This window comes from Colletotrichum navitas (assembly GCF_030913465.1).
Source record: "Colletotrichum navitas strain CBS 125086 chromosome Unknown LY79scaffold_7, whole genome shotgun sequence".
Lineage (NCBI taxonomy): Eukaryota > Fungi > Ascomycota > Sordariomycetes > Glomerellales > Glomerellaceae > Colletotrichum > Colletotrichum navitas.
The window spans coordinates 145,016-157,801 of NW_026850553.1; the positions used below are offsets into that span (position 1 = coordinate 145,016).

Below are 12,786 nucleotides of genomic sequence, written 5' to 3' on the forward strand. Positions count from 1 at the left end.
CGGGTAGACACTGGATGCCACGACCCCCTTTTGTCTCTGTCCGATTGAAAAAGAAACAAAAAAAGACGGCTTTTGGTAAACCAGTTCAGCAGGCATCTTCCTTAGGCTGGAAGCTGGGCCCGTGACAGGTACCGACGGATACTTGCATGGTTATTCGTCACATCAAACCACCCTCCACCCCCTTCTGATTAAAAAACAAGAAGAAAAAGCACCTTTGAATGATGTGAATACATTGGAGGTTGGTATTTAGCGTTGCTTGACTGTTAATGCTTCGATATGATTCCTAACTACCCAATCTTTACACAGCACGGCCCATGTGCCGTATGCCCGAAATGGGACTTCACCTCGCCGATGATGTTTGTGTCGATACCTACGATGGGAGCTGAATGGGCGGCTAGCTCCGAGGGCAGGGGGTCCACAATACGGACCGCAAGGGGTTAGCGCATGCGGAGCTCGCTGCTTCGGGAGCCCCCAACTGCTGTCAACTTGAAGAGACAAGCCATTGTCATTGTGCTGCAGGCCTGTGTGTTTGCCCCGTCAGATCTCTGGCTACACACTAGCAGCGACCTCGTGGAAAACAATGAATGTAGCTGCAGGATTGCACTAGGTGCGTCGTGTCATCTTTGGTGTTGCTATGACGCCGATAACGACGCTCATGTCAAGCCTGAGGGGTGGAGGAGACAAAGTGAAGTCAAGAACCGGAGAGGGAGGATGGTGAGATATATCATCAGCTAGGGCCTCACGCCGACGATGGACCGCGATGCTTCCACGGGGCCCAAGAGGACTTCAGGGGAATGCAGTTGTGGGGGTAGGGGAGCATTCCATCGGGAGGAGATGCGCGTCCAGTACCAGGTATGACCTCCAGCTCTTCGGGGCCGGGCCAATGGAATCATGACATTGGCCCCCAACGCGCTTCTGGGTCGGCAGCTATTTGGTGTACCCTTGATTCGCGTTAAGTGTGGTCTGGTCCGTAAGGGATAGCCCGTCTGTTGGTGCATAGGTGGCATTTATTTCGTGTTGCGCAAGGGGGCAGGTACCTAGCTCTCCCAATTTAGCAGACGGGAAAATCCCACCTTGCCCAAGGGCACCCTCCCGTCACCTCCATATTAATTACATGATTCTTTTTCCAGCTTTCCCTTTCCCCTTCCCCAGCTTACCTACCTTCAGGAGCCCCAGCAGCCAGCCACCTTGATGAGCTGGTTTGGTTTGCAGAAACCAAGCGCCTCGAAAGAAACCCGCTGATTTTTGTTTTGCGGCTTTCCTCCGGTGGTTCATCTTCCCACGTATCCCCTTTTCCTCTTCTCTAACTTTTTATTGATTTACACTTTGAGTTTTGACTCGTCCGGTCCTTAACACAGAGCTCAGAGCCCCTGTTCTTGGAGCTCGACTCTTTCTCTCTCCATCCGTCGTCTTTCCCGTACACACTCTCTAAGCCGCGTTCGTCAGCGACTTCGGCTATCCCGTTCCGACAGTCAGTCTCCTCTCTCCATTCAACATTCTTCGTCACCCCGTTCGTTCCGTTTGCTGACCTTGCAGGCGAACAGCCATGGCTGTCGAAAAGCCAATTGTCGCGTCCGGAGCAGACGTCGGCGATGGCGTCAGACGCCGTGCCGTGCCACAAGGCCAGTCAGTTCCCCTGACGGCCGCTCCGGAGGTCGATGACAAGAAGAAGCTTGCCAAGAAGGTAAACCTGTCCTTTCCTTTTCTGGTACCTATCCATCACAGAATTGCGTGATGCTGACGAAACGGTTCTTTTTATCCAGGGCCCCTCCTTCCTCGACCAGTATGAGGTTATCATCGCCCCCATCATCTTCACGGCCGTTGCCATTTTCACGCGACTCTGGAGAATCGGTCTCAGCAACATCGTTACCTGGGACGAGGCCCACTTTGGCAAGTTTGGAAGCCACTACATCAAGCATGAATACTACTTCGACGTTCACCCGCCCTTGGGCAAGATGCTCGTCGGTCTGTCCGGCGTTCTCGCCGGTTACAACGGATCTTTCGAGTTCAAGTCTGGCGAGAAGTACCCAGAGGACGTCGACTACACTTTCATGAGAGCCTTCAACGCTCTCTTTGGCATTCTCTGCATTCCCATGGCATACTTCACCGCCCGCGAGCTGAACCTGCGCCGCCCTGCCGTCTGGCTCGTTACCTTGATGGTTCTCTGCGAAAATTCCTATACCACCATCAGCCGCTTCATTCTTCTCGACTCGATGCTACTCTTCGGAACCGTCGCCACTGTTCTCTGCTGGGCCAAGTTTCACAACCAGCGCCACAACGCCTTTGAGCCCGAATGGTTCTTCTGGCTTTTCATGACTGGTCTTAGCATTGGTTGCGTGTGCAGTGTCAAGCTCGTTGGTCTCTTTGTAACCTCCCTAGTCGGCCTTTACACCATTGAGGATCTCTGGAACAAGTTTGGCGACACAAAGATGCCCGTCACTACTCTGGGTGCCCATGTCGTCACCCGCGTTGTCGGCCTCATCGTTGTTCCCTTCCTGGTTTACATGCTCTCTTTCGCTCTTCATTTCGCCATCCTTGACCAAACTGGTCCCGGTGACGCGCAAATGAGCTCCCTGTTCCAGGCCAACCTCAAGGGCACCGAGGTTGGCAAGAACAGCCCCTTGGAGATCGCCTACGGCTCGCGCGCCACCATCAAGAACATGGGATATGGTGGCGGCCTGCTTCATTCTCACATCCAAACATATCCTGAGGGCTCTACCCAACAGCAGGTCACTTGCTACCACCACAAGGATGCCAACAACGACTGGTTCTTCTACCCCAACCGCCACGACGAGGACTATAATCCTGAGGCCGAGCCCCGCTTCATTGCTGATGGTAGTACTATTCGCCTCATCCACGCCCAGACCGGACGTAACCTCCACTCCCACGAGATTGCTGCTCCCATTACCAAGGCCGACAAGGAGGTCTCTTGCTACGGCAACCTTACCATTGGTGATGACAAGGACCACTGGCAGGTCGAAGTTGTTCGCGATGTTGCCTCTCGTGACCGTAGCCGCATCCGCACTCTTACTACCGCCTTCCGCTTGAAGCACCCAGTCCTCGGCTGCTATCTCCGCGCTGGAAACGTCAACCTACCTCAGTGGGGTTTCAAGCAGATTGAGGTTACCTGTACCAAGAAGAACAACCCCAAGGACTCGTACACGCACTGGAATGTTGAGGCCCACACCAACGACAAGCGTAAGTCGTCGCCGGCGTAGAAACAGAATAGAAATGGCGTTCTGAATCCGCTGCTAACTGATATGCAGTACCCCCCGGCGACCCTGGGTCCTACAAGTCACCCTTCCTCCATGACTTTATTCATCTGAACGTCGCCATGATGACATCCAACAATGCTCTTGTTCCCGATCCCGACAAGCAGGACGACTTGGCATCTCATTGGTGGCAGTGGCCTATCCTGAATGTCGGTCTACGCATGTGTGGTTGGGATGACAACATTGTCAAGTACTTCCTCCTCGGCAACCCTCTTGTCTACTGGGGCTCCACAGCCGGCCTTGGCATCTTTGCTCTCGTCATCGTCTGGTACGTTGTCCGCTGGCAGCGTGGCTATAACGACTTGAACACGAAGGAGGTTGATCAGATCCACTACGCGGGACTGTACCCCGTAGCAGGCTGGTTTCTTCACTACCTTCCCTTCGTCGTCATGGCTCGTGTCACCTATGTCCACCACTACTACCCCGCTCTCTATTTCGCCATCCTTACCTTTGGTTTCTTGGCCGATTGGTTCCTCCGTAACAAAAACCAGATCGTTCAATACACCGTCTACGGTGTTTTGTACGCGGCCATCATCGGGCTCTACATCCTCTTCAGCCCCATCTGCTTCGGCATGACGGGCCCCAACAAGCAGTACAGCTACCTGAAGTGGTTCGACAGCTGGAGAATCTCGGACTAAGTCACAGAACGAAATCTTAATACAATCACTTGTAATTAACAGGTTGTTCTGGTAAATCATGTACTTGGGGAGAGCTGGAGGATTCATGACTCAACTTTCCTCACCCAGCTCATTGTAAGAATATGGGCGATTAAAAGGGGTAACAGCTGGTTTCGAGCTTGGGATAGGGGAGAGACAGCTGGCGGATGATACTTCCGTGCATAATACAACGTGCATTGTTTGCTTGTTTCTGCAACGCGCTCTGATCTGCCAATCCCAGAGACTTGAATCAACTATGACGATGAATTATGATTAAAAGTAATAGTACAAGGTTGAAAGACGAGAAAGAGCTAAAGACTCTTGCCGGTAGCCTTGGGTATCACTATCCTTCTCGTATGTGTGCTTTTTTTTTTTTTTTTTTTTTGGTGCACTGTGCGGCAGCCCGTCTAGCAACAGCCACCGCCGGATCCCTTGTGTGCGTCGCTCCCTACCTTGATCTGCTTACCCCCTCCGGCGCCGGGCCCCTTGACACCCGACCTCCGGTCATTGAGGTCATACTTGCCGGCCTGGATGTTGTTATATATCCTCTCAGCAACCCTCATGAAGGCCTTTTCGACGTTCTCGCCGCTCTTGGCGCTCGTCTCGACGTACTCGAAGACGCCATTCCTCTTCGCCCATTCCTGGGCCTCCTCCTTGGTGACCTCGCGCTTGTTATTCTCATCCTGAGTGAGGTCAGCCTTGTTGCCGACGAGAATGACGACGATGTCGGGCTCGGCGATCTGGCGGAGGTCGTTGAGCCAGTCGGTGACGTGCTGGAAGGTCTGCTTGCGGCTAAGGTCGAAGACGAGGAGGGCCCCGCTAGCGCCGCGGAAGTAGGAGCGCGTGACGGATTTGTACGTCTCCTGCCCTGCCGTGTCCCAGAGGGAGAGCTTCATGTGCTTCTGGGGCCCATCGGCGGCCACCGGTTCAGGGAGGCGTGGAGGCTCGGGGAGACCGTTGGACGAGGCTGTGCCATCTTCCTTGGTCTTCTGGGCGGCGGACGACGCTGGGGTAGCATGGGCGGGAGGGAGGGCGTTGGGGGGGCCAACAGGGACGATGCGGGAGCCGAACTCGACGCCGATGGTAACATCGTGATGAGGAGAGAAGCGGCCCTCGCAGAGGCGGATGGTGAGGCTGGACTTGCCGCAGCCTGAGTCGCCAATGCAGACGAGTTTAGCAATGTAGTCCCATGGTGGAGACGACATGACCCTTAAGCGGGATGGGTTCGTGGGTTGGGGGAAAGGGGGTGAGAGAGAGAGATGAAGGTCTGTGGTCCTTCTTTTTTTTTCTTCCCTTCTTCCCGAGAGGATGAAGCGCTGAATTCTCCTGTTGTTGTTGTTGTTTTCGGCTAGCCTGTAAGGCAGGGCTTCGCTTCGCTGATGGAGGGTTCGAGAAGATGAGACTGGAGAGGGCGTGAGCGTGTCTTCGATGTGGTTATGGTAGGTGGTTGATGCTGGTCTGATGTTGAGGAGCTTCAAACAGCTGCCGTGGTTTGTCCGAGCACGTGTTCGGAAGAAGGGGGGAACGGAATGTTGTTACTGCGAAGATGTCGTCTGTTCTCAATGGGATGTTCCCGTGGCCACCTAAGACAACGGTTGAGAGAGAAGGCTGTCCAGTCTGTCTGCGGCTCTGCAGTACTATTCCAAGAGGAAAAAATCAAAATCAAAATCGATGACCTCGTCTGTACGTTAAGCTTCTGCGACGTACAGTTCAACGTAGGTGGGATCCAATACGTTTGTAGGAAACGGCGAAGTGTATCCCGCTGGTCAATGTTAAAGATGGTCTCCCCTGTCACGGGCAAGGCCCAGAAGACGGCCAGAGCCCCAGTTAAGATTGGACCGCTGACCAGGGAAAAAGGCGGGCAGGGTTGGGGGCCATCGGTGTTATCAGTGACGCAAGTGCTGAGGTGATAAGCAGAGGCGAGCCACCTATGGTGGAAGCAGGCGAAGGGAGGACGAACGCCCCCAATGGGAGCCAGGGTAGGTAGTCAGTTGACGACGACCTGGAGATGACCAACTGACTTGACCTCCGAGTCTAGCGACTAACGACTGAATGACTCGGGAGGTTGGACCGGACTAAAGCGGTCGCTGGTGTCTCACGCTGGGACATGTCAGTGCCATGAAGCAAAGTGAGGGAGATTTGCAGCGCAGATAGGAGGAACGTATCAAGTACGTGGGTTCGTGGGAATTACAGGTGCCAGAGAGGTGACCGTGAGGCATGCCCTCTCGAGCAGAAGCCTTTCACGTTTCCTTTGCCCAGGGGATGCCCATGGGTTTCCTGCATATTCCTATAAGGTGGTCTTTTATGGACGTTATCCGGATACTGCACGAGTAACGCTTCCCAGAGTCCGCTTCGAGGCGAACCTAGAAAGGAGTCGGCCAACAGCACCCACGGCCATGCCCATCTGGTACGGTAAAGTAATCCGGGCCCTCAATGCTGCAATGCATCACAACAACTTACCGCCTTATCGCCCACTTAAAGTCGGGATGAGTGCCGGCAGCTGCCATGGGTGGTGGGTGGCTACCTACCACCATGTCCCTGCCTCACCGGGTACACTACTGACGTTTTGGGTGGCTGGTCTGTTAGCGAGGGAGGTACCCGGGGTGGTGGTGGAGGGATGGGAAAGGGTCCTAGGTAGTTGCTGCTGATTGCGGGAAGTGTCAGTGTCGTGCGCCCCAGGCTGCCTAACTGTGTGCTATGTCGCTGTTCAGGCCGAGGCTGCAGCGCCCGCGCTGCCTAACAAGCCTCCATCCCAGTGCGCCCAGCAGATGGCGGGTTACCCATGTACCCCGAACCCGTGCCGCCACAACCACTTCCCTCGCTGGTCCACTCGTTCGCCTGCCTACCTAGGCACCTTCACCTCTTCATCCGGGCTGTACCCCATGACCTCCGATTCATCTTCTTTCCGACATCTTGGTGCAGATGCCCTTCTCACGAGCACCCCGGCCTTGACCTGAAAGTGTCTATTCCACTCAAGGGTGACTGACATTTTACCCGCTTCAAGAATCTCATCGCAGAAGTTGTTTTGAGCCCCCCCCCCCACCCGCCAGTCTCGTCTTGCTTCCTGTTTGCGTATACACTAGTAGTGTCCACCGCCGCCGGCACCCAAACATTCCACCCGTTTACTCTTTGTCCGTTATCGTCATTCACACGCCTTACATAGGCCGCCGACTTTATCTATACCCACCTTCCCGCGTTCCTCGTCGACCCCGAAAGAGCACGCCAATTTTCTTTTGAGGGGACGAGGTCCTCACTATCGATAGCACCATGTTCTCGGAATGTAAGTCTATTGTCATGTCACTGCCAAAAGCTTAGGCGACGCCAACCGGCGGTCGACTGACAAACCCGTTCCCCCAGATGCGTCCAGGTTCCTGGCGCAGTCGCAATCCCGAATCTCCAACTTCGCAGGCCAAGTCGAAAGCAACGAGAACCCATCACGACAACCCAACGACTGGTCATCACGACCTTCACGGAATGGCGGACGGTCCTTTCTAGGCAGAGGTTACGGAGGAAACCCATACCAGGCGGCTGGCTCACGTTTCGGGCAGATGGGCTTCGCTTCCCGGATCTCCACCGCCCAGGATGCACCGCTTTTTCACAGTACACTTGACGAGTACATGGAGGAAGACGACGAGGACGAGAGGGACCGCGAGGCGGCGGATATGGCCGCCCTCCACATGTCACGGCGCGTGGCCGCCGCGAGCAAGATGGCAGAGAGCTCTGAGACGGAACCGGACGCTAGCCGTGGCTCACTAGAGCATAGCAATGAGGGCCCTGGACGCAGGTATCAAGACCGCGGTCTGCGGAGGGGTATCCGTAGCAGCTGGAACGGCACAAGGAGTTTTGGTGGACGCAACCGCGGGAGGGACGCCATAGACGAAGAGGCAGAGGACATCCCACGCGAGGGCTCCGACCGGGGCTCGGATACGAACCCTAGAATGGTCGATATCGGGCTGGACTCTCAGATCCGGGACGACGACGACGATCCGTCTGCGTCGTTACTGAACGAGACGCATACGGACTCAAGCCCGCCCGCTTTCCAGAAGTTCCACCCAAAGTCGGGAGATCGCAAGTTCCCGCTGCGGAGGGAAGCCACCCGACAAGACGACTTTGACGAGGCTCGGCGAGCGAGCTCCGACGACGAGGCTCTGCCTGCGACGGTCCCCCTGGCCGAAGGTGAAATATTCAAGTACGACCCTTTCTTTGCTTGGATCTTCCTTATTGCGTTGGCTGGCCTGGTATCTACGTTCGTGCTCGTCTGGCTGCACACGGGCACGCCTAAGAAGGGATGGGGCGACACAGTCTACACGACGTTACAAGCATCTTTCCACATGTTGGCCATCGACACTCTTATTTCGATTATTGTGTCTTTTGTCTGGCTGGCGGCCCTTCGGTCGTTCGCCCGGCCGCTGGCGCTCCTGATTCTCGTGGCAGTCCCCATCATCATGTTCTCGTTCACGCTGTACCCATTCATTTCCAGCTACGAAGGTCGGTCGCATGGGACTAGCTTTCAGGACCGGGCCATGCGATGGGCTGCTCTTGTTCCAGCTATATCTGCCGTTGTCTGGGTATACATGGCTTACAAGGGCCGACATGCTATCCGCCAGGCGATCGAGATCTTAGAGTTCTCCACAAGGATCCTCGCAGCGAATACGGCGCTCCTCATCTTGGGTTTCAGCTGTCTGGCACTGATAGTAACTTGGACCTGGATCTGGATGTGGATGTTCTCGAGAATCTTCTTGGGAGGCTACTTTTCGCGCAGGCTCGCCAGGTTCATCATCAGCGTGTCCAGCTGGTGGCTCGGAATCTGGTTTGTCCTTATGTACATGTGGACCATCGGCGTCATCAACGCAGTGCAACGAGCGACGACAGCGGCGACGGTGTCACAATGGTACTTCCACCGCAACGCGGCTCCAGCACCGACGTCAGCGGAGATTGTCACCGCTGCGCTGAACCACGCGACGACGACCATCTTTGGCAGCATCTGCGAGTCGACGCTTCTGGCATTGCTCATCAGGGCGCCTCTTCTCGTGCTTCCCCGGAGGATGGCCAACATCCTCCAGCACATCGCCGCCATGTGGATACCGACCCCCATCGCCGCGCTCATGAATCCCCTGACCATTACGTATGGGGCAATTCACTCGCAGAATTTGCACACGGCGGCCCGTGGCCTCAGCCAGATGGACTTTCTCTCGCCGCAGCGGCCGACGACGACACTGACGCCGCAGGTGTTCAGCTCACGGCGGTCCAGTCACTCTCCTTTGCTTCCTTACCGGCTCGCAAAGATGCTTTTGTACGCAACGCGATTCATTATGGCTACAGCGCTCGGGTTTGCGGGATGGGTCATGACGGCGAAGCAGCTCTCAATCGCTCTGCCGGACGGGATGGGGGTACGGGGCTCGGCGTACGCATATGTAGTTGGCATAGTGGCCAGTTTCATTGGGTTTTCGGTCATGGGCGCCATGGAGGGTATTCTCAGCGGCATTTTGGATGCGGTGGTGATTTGCTACGGCAGCGAGCGACGGATGGCCAGCGGAGGGGGCGCTTACTGCATGGAGGCGGCCTACCTCTTTGGTGAGAGACGGCGGGACGACAGAGGCCTGCCTTGAGGAAACATGTTTATACCTTAGTGATTGCAGTACTTTTTGGAGACACAGAGATTGTATGGTCGTTGAGGATTTCGGGAGTTTCTTGTGCAGCACATGCTTTACACGCCGAGATGGGATAGACGCCCGGGAACGGGCCTTTTTTGAATAAAGCTTTCAGGTTCACCGTTGAGATGGGAGTGTTGTCGTCTGCTACCTCATAGCGAGCGGCATAGGCACATGTGCCAAGTCTGACAATTTTCTGGAGGGCGAGTGGTGGAATTTACTGGTGAAAGGCTGCGCCACGATGTGCTCGCGTTCAAGTGTCCATCTCAGCGTATAGGGGCGGAGTGCGGCGCGGTTCGGGGATTTGAATAATCGTATTTGTACATACACCATGTACAGCAGCAGCGCGAAGCTGCACAAATATCGAAGGCAATGTGCACCGCCACACGGGGATTGGGGGCATTACGCGGTGATGGTGCCACCTGGACTCGCGCGGCGCGTCGACCCGCAAAGAAAGCACGCACATCGCCACCGTTGCTTATCATACCTAGACAAGCACTGATCCTGTTGAGCCAAGCAGGTTTTTGCTGAACGTGGCCTGTAAGACCGAAGCTTCAGTCACAACACTTGTGCGTACGGGCATGGGTAAGTCGAGAGAGCAGGCGGGAAAGAAAGGGTTCAGAAATGATCTCATTGGAAAGGCATGAAAAGCAAGCACTCTATGAGAGGGAGGGGTCAAACCTATGGGTCCCCCCTCGTTGGTGGAGCTTTGGCTCGTGCGAGCGAGACGTTTCCAGTCGAAAGGGGAGGGGTTCGCTGCAGGGTATCGACCGAGGTGCCGAAGTGTTATCCTGGCGTATCATCTTGCCATGTCTTCTGTGAAAAGGTACCGTCGAGAGACATTCATGCGCCGCCCCACGTTCTCAGGTCGGATTTCCAGCATCCGGGGTCTCAGAGAAACAGAAACAGCTGCTAGAGCTAGCTGCAAGCGGAACGAAGCGAAGCAAAAGGGGGCCTCTGGAGGGGACGAGGCAGCAGAGAGACGCTGGGGAAGAGAGTTGAGTTGCTGATGTGTAAGTGAGTTTGAGTGGCAAAACACACTCATCACATCAGACAAGCATCAGAATAGAGGGGCTGTGCTTTTTGCGGCTGGCATCAATGGCGGGCCCCCTCGTTGCAGCGCCGGCGGAAGTACACAGTGGCCTTGGGAGCCAAGAGGCAGTATTGCAGCGGTAGCAGGAGTGGGAAGATAGGCAACGTTGGAGACCACAGCTTCGAGAAGCGCTATAGAAAAGACGAATGGGGACCGAACCGACTGCATTCTGAGGTGATTCGGTCCGGTCAGTGCTCGGCAAGCGGGATTATATACGACAGGGAGAGCTTTTGACTCTTCTCACCTCTCTCTCTCTCCGCGTCGTCTCTTGCCTCATTCAGGACTTCGTAAACCCATAATGACATGGGGAGCGGTTTGCCATTTGTCATTTGCCATTTGCCATTATATTGTTCCGCCCTCGAAGAGGCAGCTGAATACTGTTGACCGATCTAATCCACTCAGCAAGGGACGACCGCCCGCGTGCGACAGCCTCCGCCTCGTTGCCTCCTCCTCACTTCCCATTGTGGGCGAACAAATCGCGGGAGATGCGGAAACGACGGGATGCCATTGGGACGTGCCCGTTCCCCATAGGGTAGACACCTGTACCTTATGCTTAGCTACCTACCTACCTAGGTACTTTAGTACCTACGTATTAGATAGGGAGAGGCAAACGTCTAACACTTAAAGACGTAATCCTGGCTGTCTGCCTACCAAATGCCCATGCCCCCCCATAAACGCTACCGCTATTGCGCCTCCCCAATTGCAACAGCACCTGACACTCCCCGCCGAGTAAAGAGGCAGCCTTTCTCCATCCCCTCCGCCCCCCCTTCAAACATCAGTCCCTTATTTCAGGTGCCTGACTACCCAGAAAACGGTCTGGAAGGGTAGCTGCAGAAAGCTTGGAACTCTGATTTTCCTCCAACAATCTCACTCACGCAACTCCATAACAGTCAGTAATCAACCCCGCGTCAATCCCGACTCGACGGTTCTCGTTATATCAAGACACTGCGCGTGCAGACGGTGAACCAGTGTTGACAGCATCTTTTTCTTCGCTCTCAGTTTCCAATTTCACAGCACTACATATGGCCGACGAATTCGCTCCCCCGCCGGGCCCCCCGCCTCCCAAGGCCCCTGAGGTCCCTCCCGGCTGGGTTGCCCGCTGGAATGACCAGTACAAAGAATGGTGAGCTCTCGTGGCCTTCCCGTCTACTGTCATCGCGGATCTCGACGCTGACTCTGCTTTTAGGTTCTACGTAAACCTCCACACTAAGCAGTCCCAATGGAACAAGCCGACCGAGCCCGCCTTGCCTCCACCCCCGCCCGCGGCAGACGCCCACCCGGGCGGTCCTCCCCCCGGCTACGCCCCGCGCCCGGGTGACTCGACGCCGCCCGTAGACCAAAAGGTCAACCCATACGACCAGAAGCAAAACCCCTACGAGAACCAGTCCTCAACGCCCCAGCCCTACGGCGCTAGCAGCTCCAACGCCATGAGTGAGGACGAGCGTCTCGCCCGCCAGCTCCAGGCCGAGGAGGAGGCCCGCGCCCGCGGCGCCAACTCGCACTCTCCGATGCCCCCTGGCTACAACCCACAGCAGCAGCAGCAATCCCAGAGTCCTTTCCCCAATCAGCTTCCGCCCCGCGCGCAGGATACGAGGGGCAAGAGCGGCGGCGGCGGCTTCCTCGGCAAGCTGCTCGGCAAGGCTAAGACGGGTGGCTCGGGCAGCCACGGGCAGCCGCAGTACGGCGGATATCCTCCCCAGCAGGGATACGGCGGCTACCCGCCTCAGCAGCAGTACGGGGGCTACCCTCCCCAGCAGGGCTACGGAGGCTACCCTCCTCAACAAGGTTACGGGGGCTATCCCCCGCAGCAGGGCTACGGCCCACCCGGGGGCTACGGCATGCAGGGCGGTGGCGGCCGGAAACCCGGCGGCGGCGGCATGGGCATGGCGGGCGGACTAGCGCTCGGTGCCGGTGCCGGTCTGCTCGGTGGCGCACTGATCGCGGACCACGTCAACGACGAGCAGCAGGAGGCGTACGCTGACGGCTACAGTAAGTTTAGGCTGCCACTATCCGACCTTGACTCCCACGGATACTGACGGTATGGTGCTACAGATGACGGCCAGGACGGCGATGACTTTGGCGGTGGAGACGACTTTGGCGGCGACTTCTAAGCA

At 56.2% G+C, this 12,786-nt stretch overlaps 4 protein-coding genes across 4 annotated transcripts; 3 read left to right on the forward strand and 1 right to left on the reverse strand.

Annotated features, from left to right (window-relative positions):
• Positions 1-1,059: 1,059 nt before the first annotated feature.
• On the forward strand, positions 1,060-4,313 carry LY79DRAFT_656372 (dolichyl-phosphate-mannose-protein mannosyltransferase). Its single transcript, XM_060562688.1, has 3 exons — positions 1,060-1,684; positions 1,764-3,198; positions 3,267-4,313. Exons 1-3 carry the CDS (start codon positions 1,547-1,549, stop codon positions 3,908-3,910), a joined length of 2,217 nt encoding a protein of 738 aa, XP_060418373.1. The 5' UTR covers positions 1,060-1,546; the 3' UTR covers positions 3,911-4,313.
• Positions 4,314-4,335: 22 nt separating this feature from the next.
• LY79DRAFT_576438 (ras family protein) lies at positions 4,336-5,133 on the reverse strand (the record flags this gene model as incomplete). The annotated part of the gene is made up of 1 exon (XM_060559796.1): positions 4,336-5,133. The coding sequence occupies one exon, from the start codon at positions 5,131-5,133 to the stop codon at positions 4,336-4,338; it is 798 nt and encodes a 265-aa protein (XP_060418374.1).
• Positions 5,134-7,195: 2,062 nt separating this feature from the next.
• On the forward strand, positions 7,196-9,537 carry LY79DRAFT_587219 (uncharacterized protein; the record flags this gene model as incomplete). Its single annotated transcript, XM_060560744.1, has 2 exons — positions 7,196-7,208; positions 7,286-9,537. 2 exons carry the CDS (start codon positions 7,196-7,198, stop codon positions 9,535-9,537), a joined length of 2,265 nt encoding a protein of 754 aa, XP_060418375.1.
• A 2,157-nt stretch (positions 9,538-11,694) lies between these two features.
• LY79DRAFT_666446 (uncharacterized protein) lies at positions 11,695-12,783 on the forward strand (the record flags this gene model as incomplete). Its single annotated transcript, XM_060563226.1, has 3 exons — positions 11,695-11,795; positions 11,859-12,661; positions 12,725-12,783. The coding sequence occupies 3 exons, from the start codon at positions 11,695-11,697 to the stop codon at positions 12,781-12,783; spliced, it is 963 nt and encodes a 320-aa protein (XP_060418376.1).
• Positions 12,784-12,786: the final 3 nt, after the last annotated feature.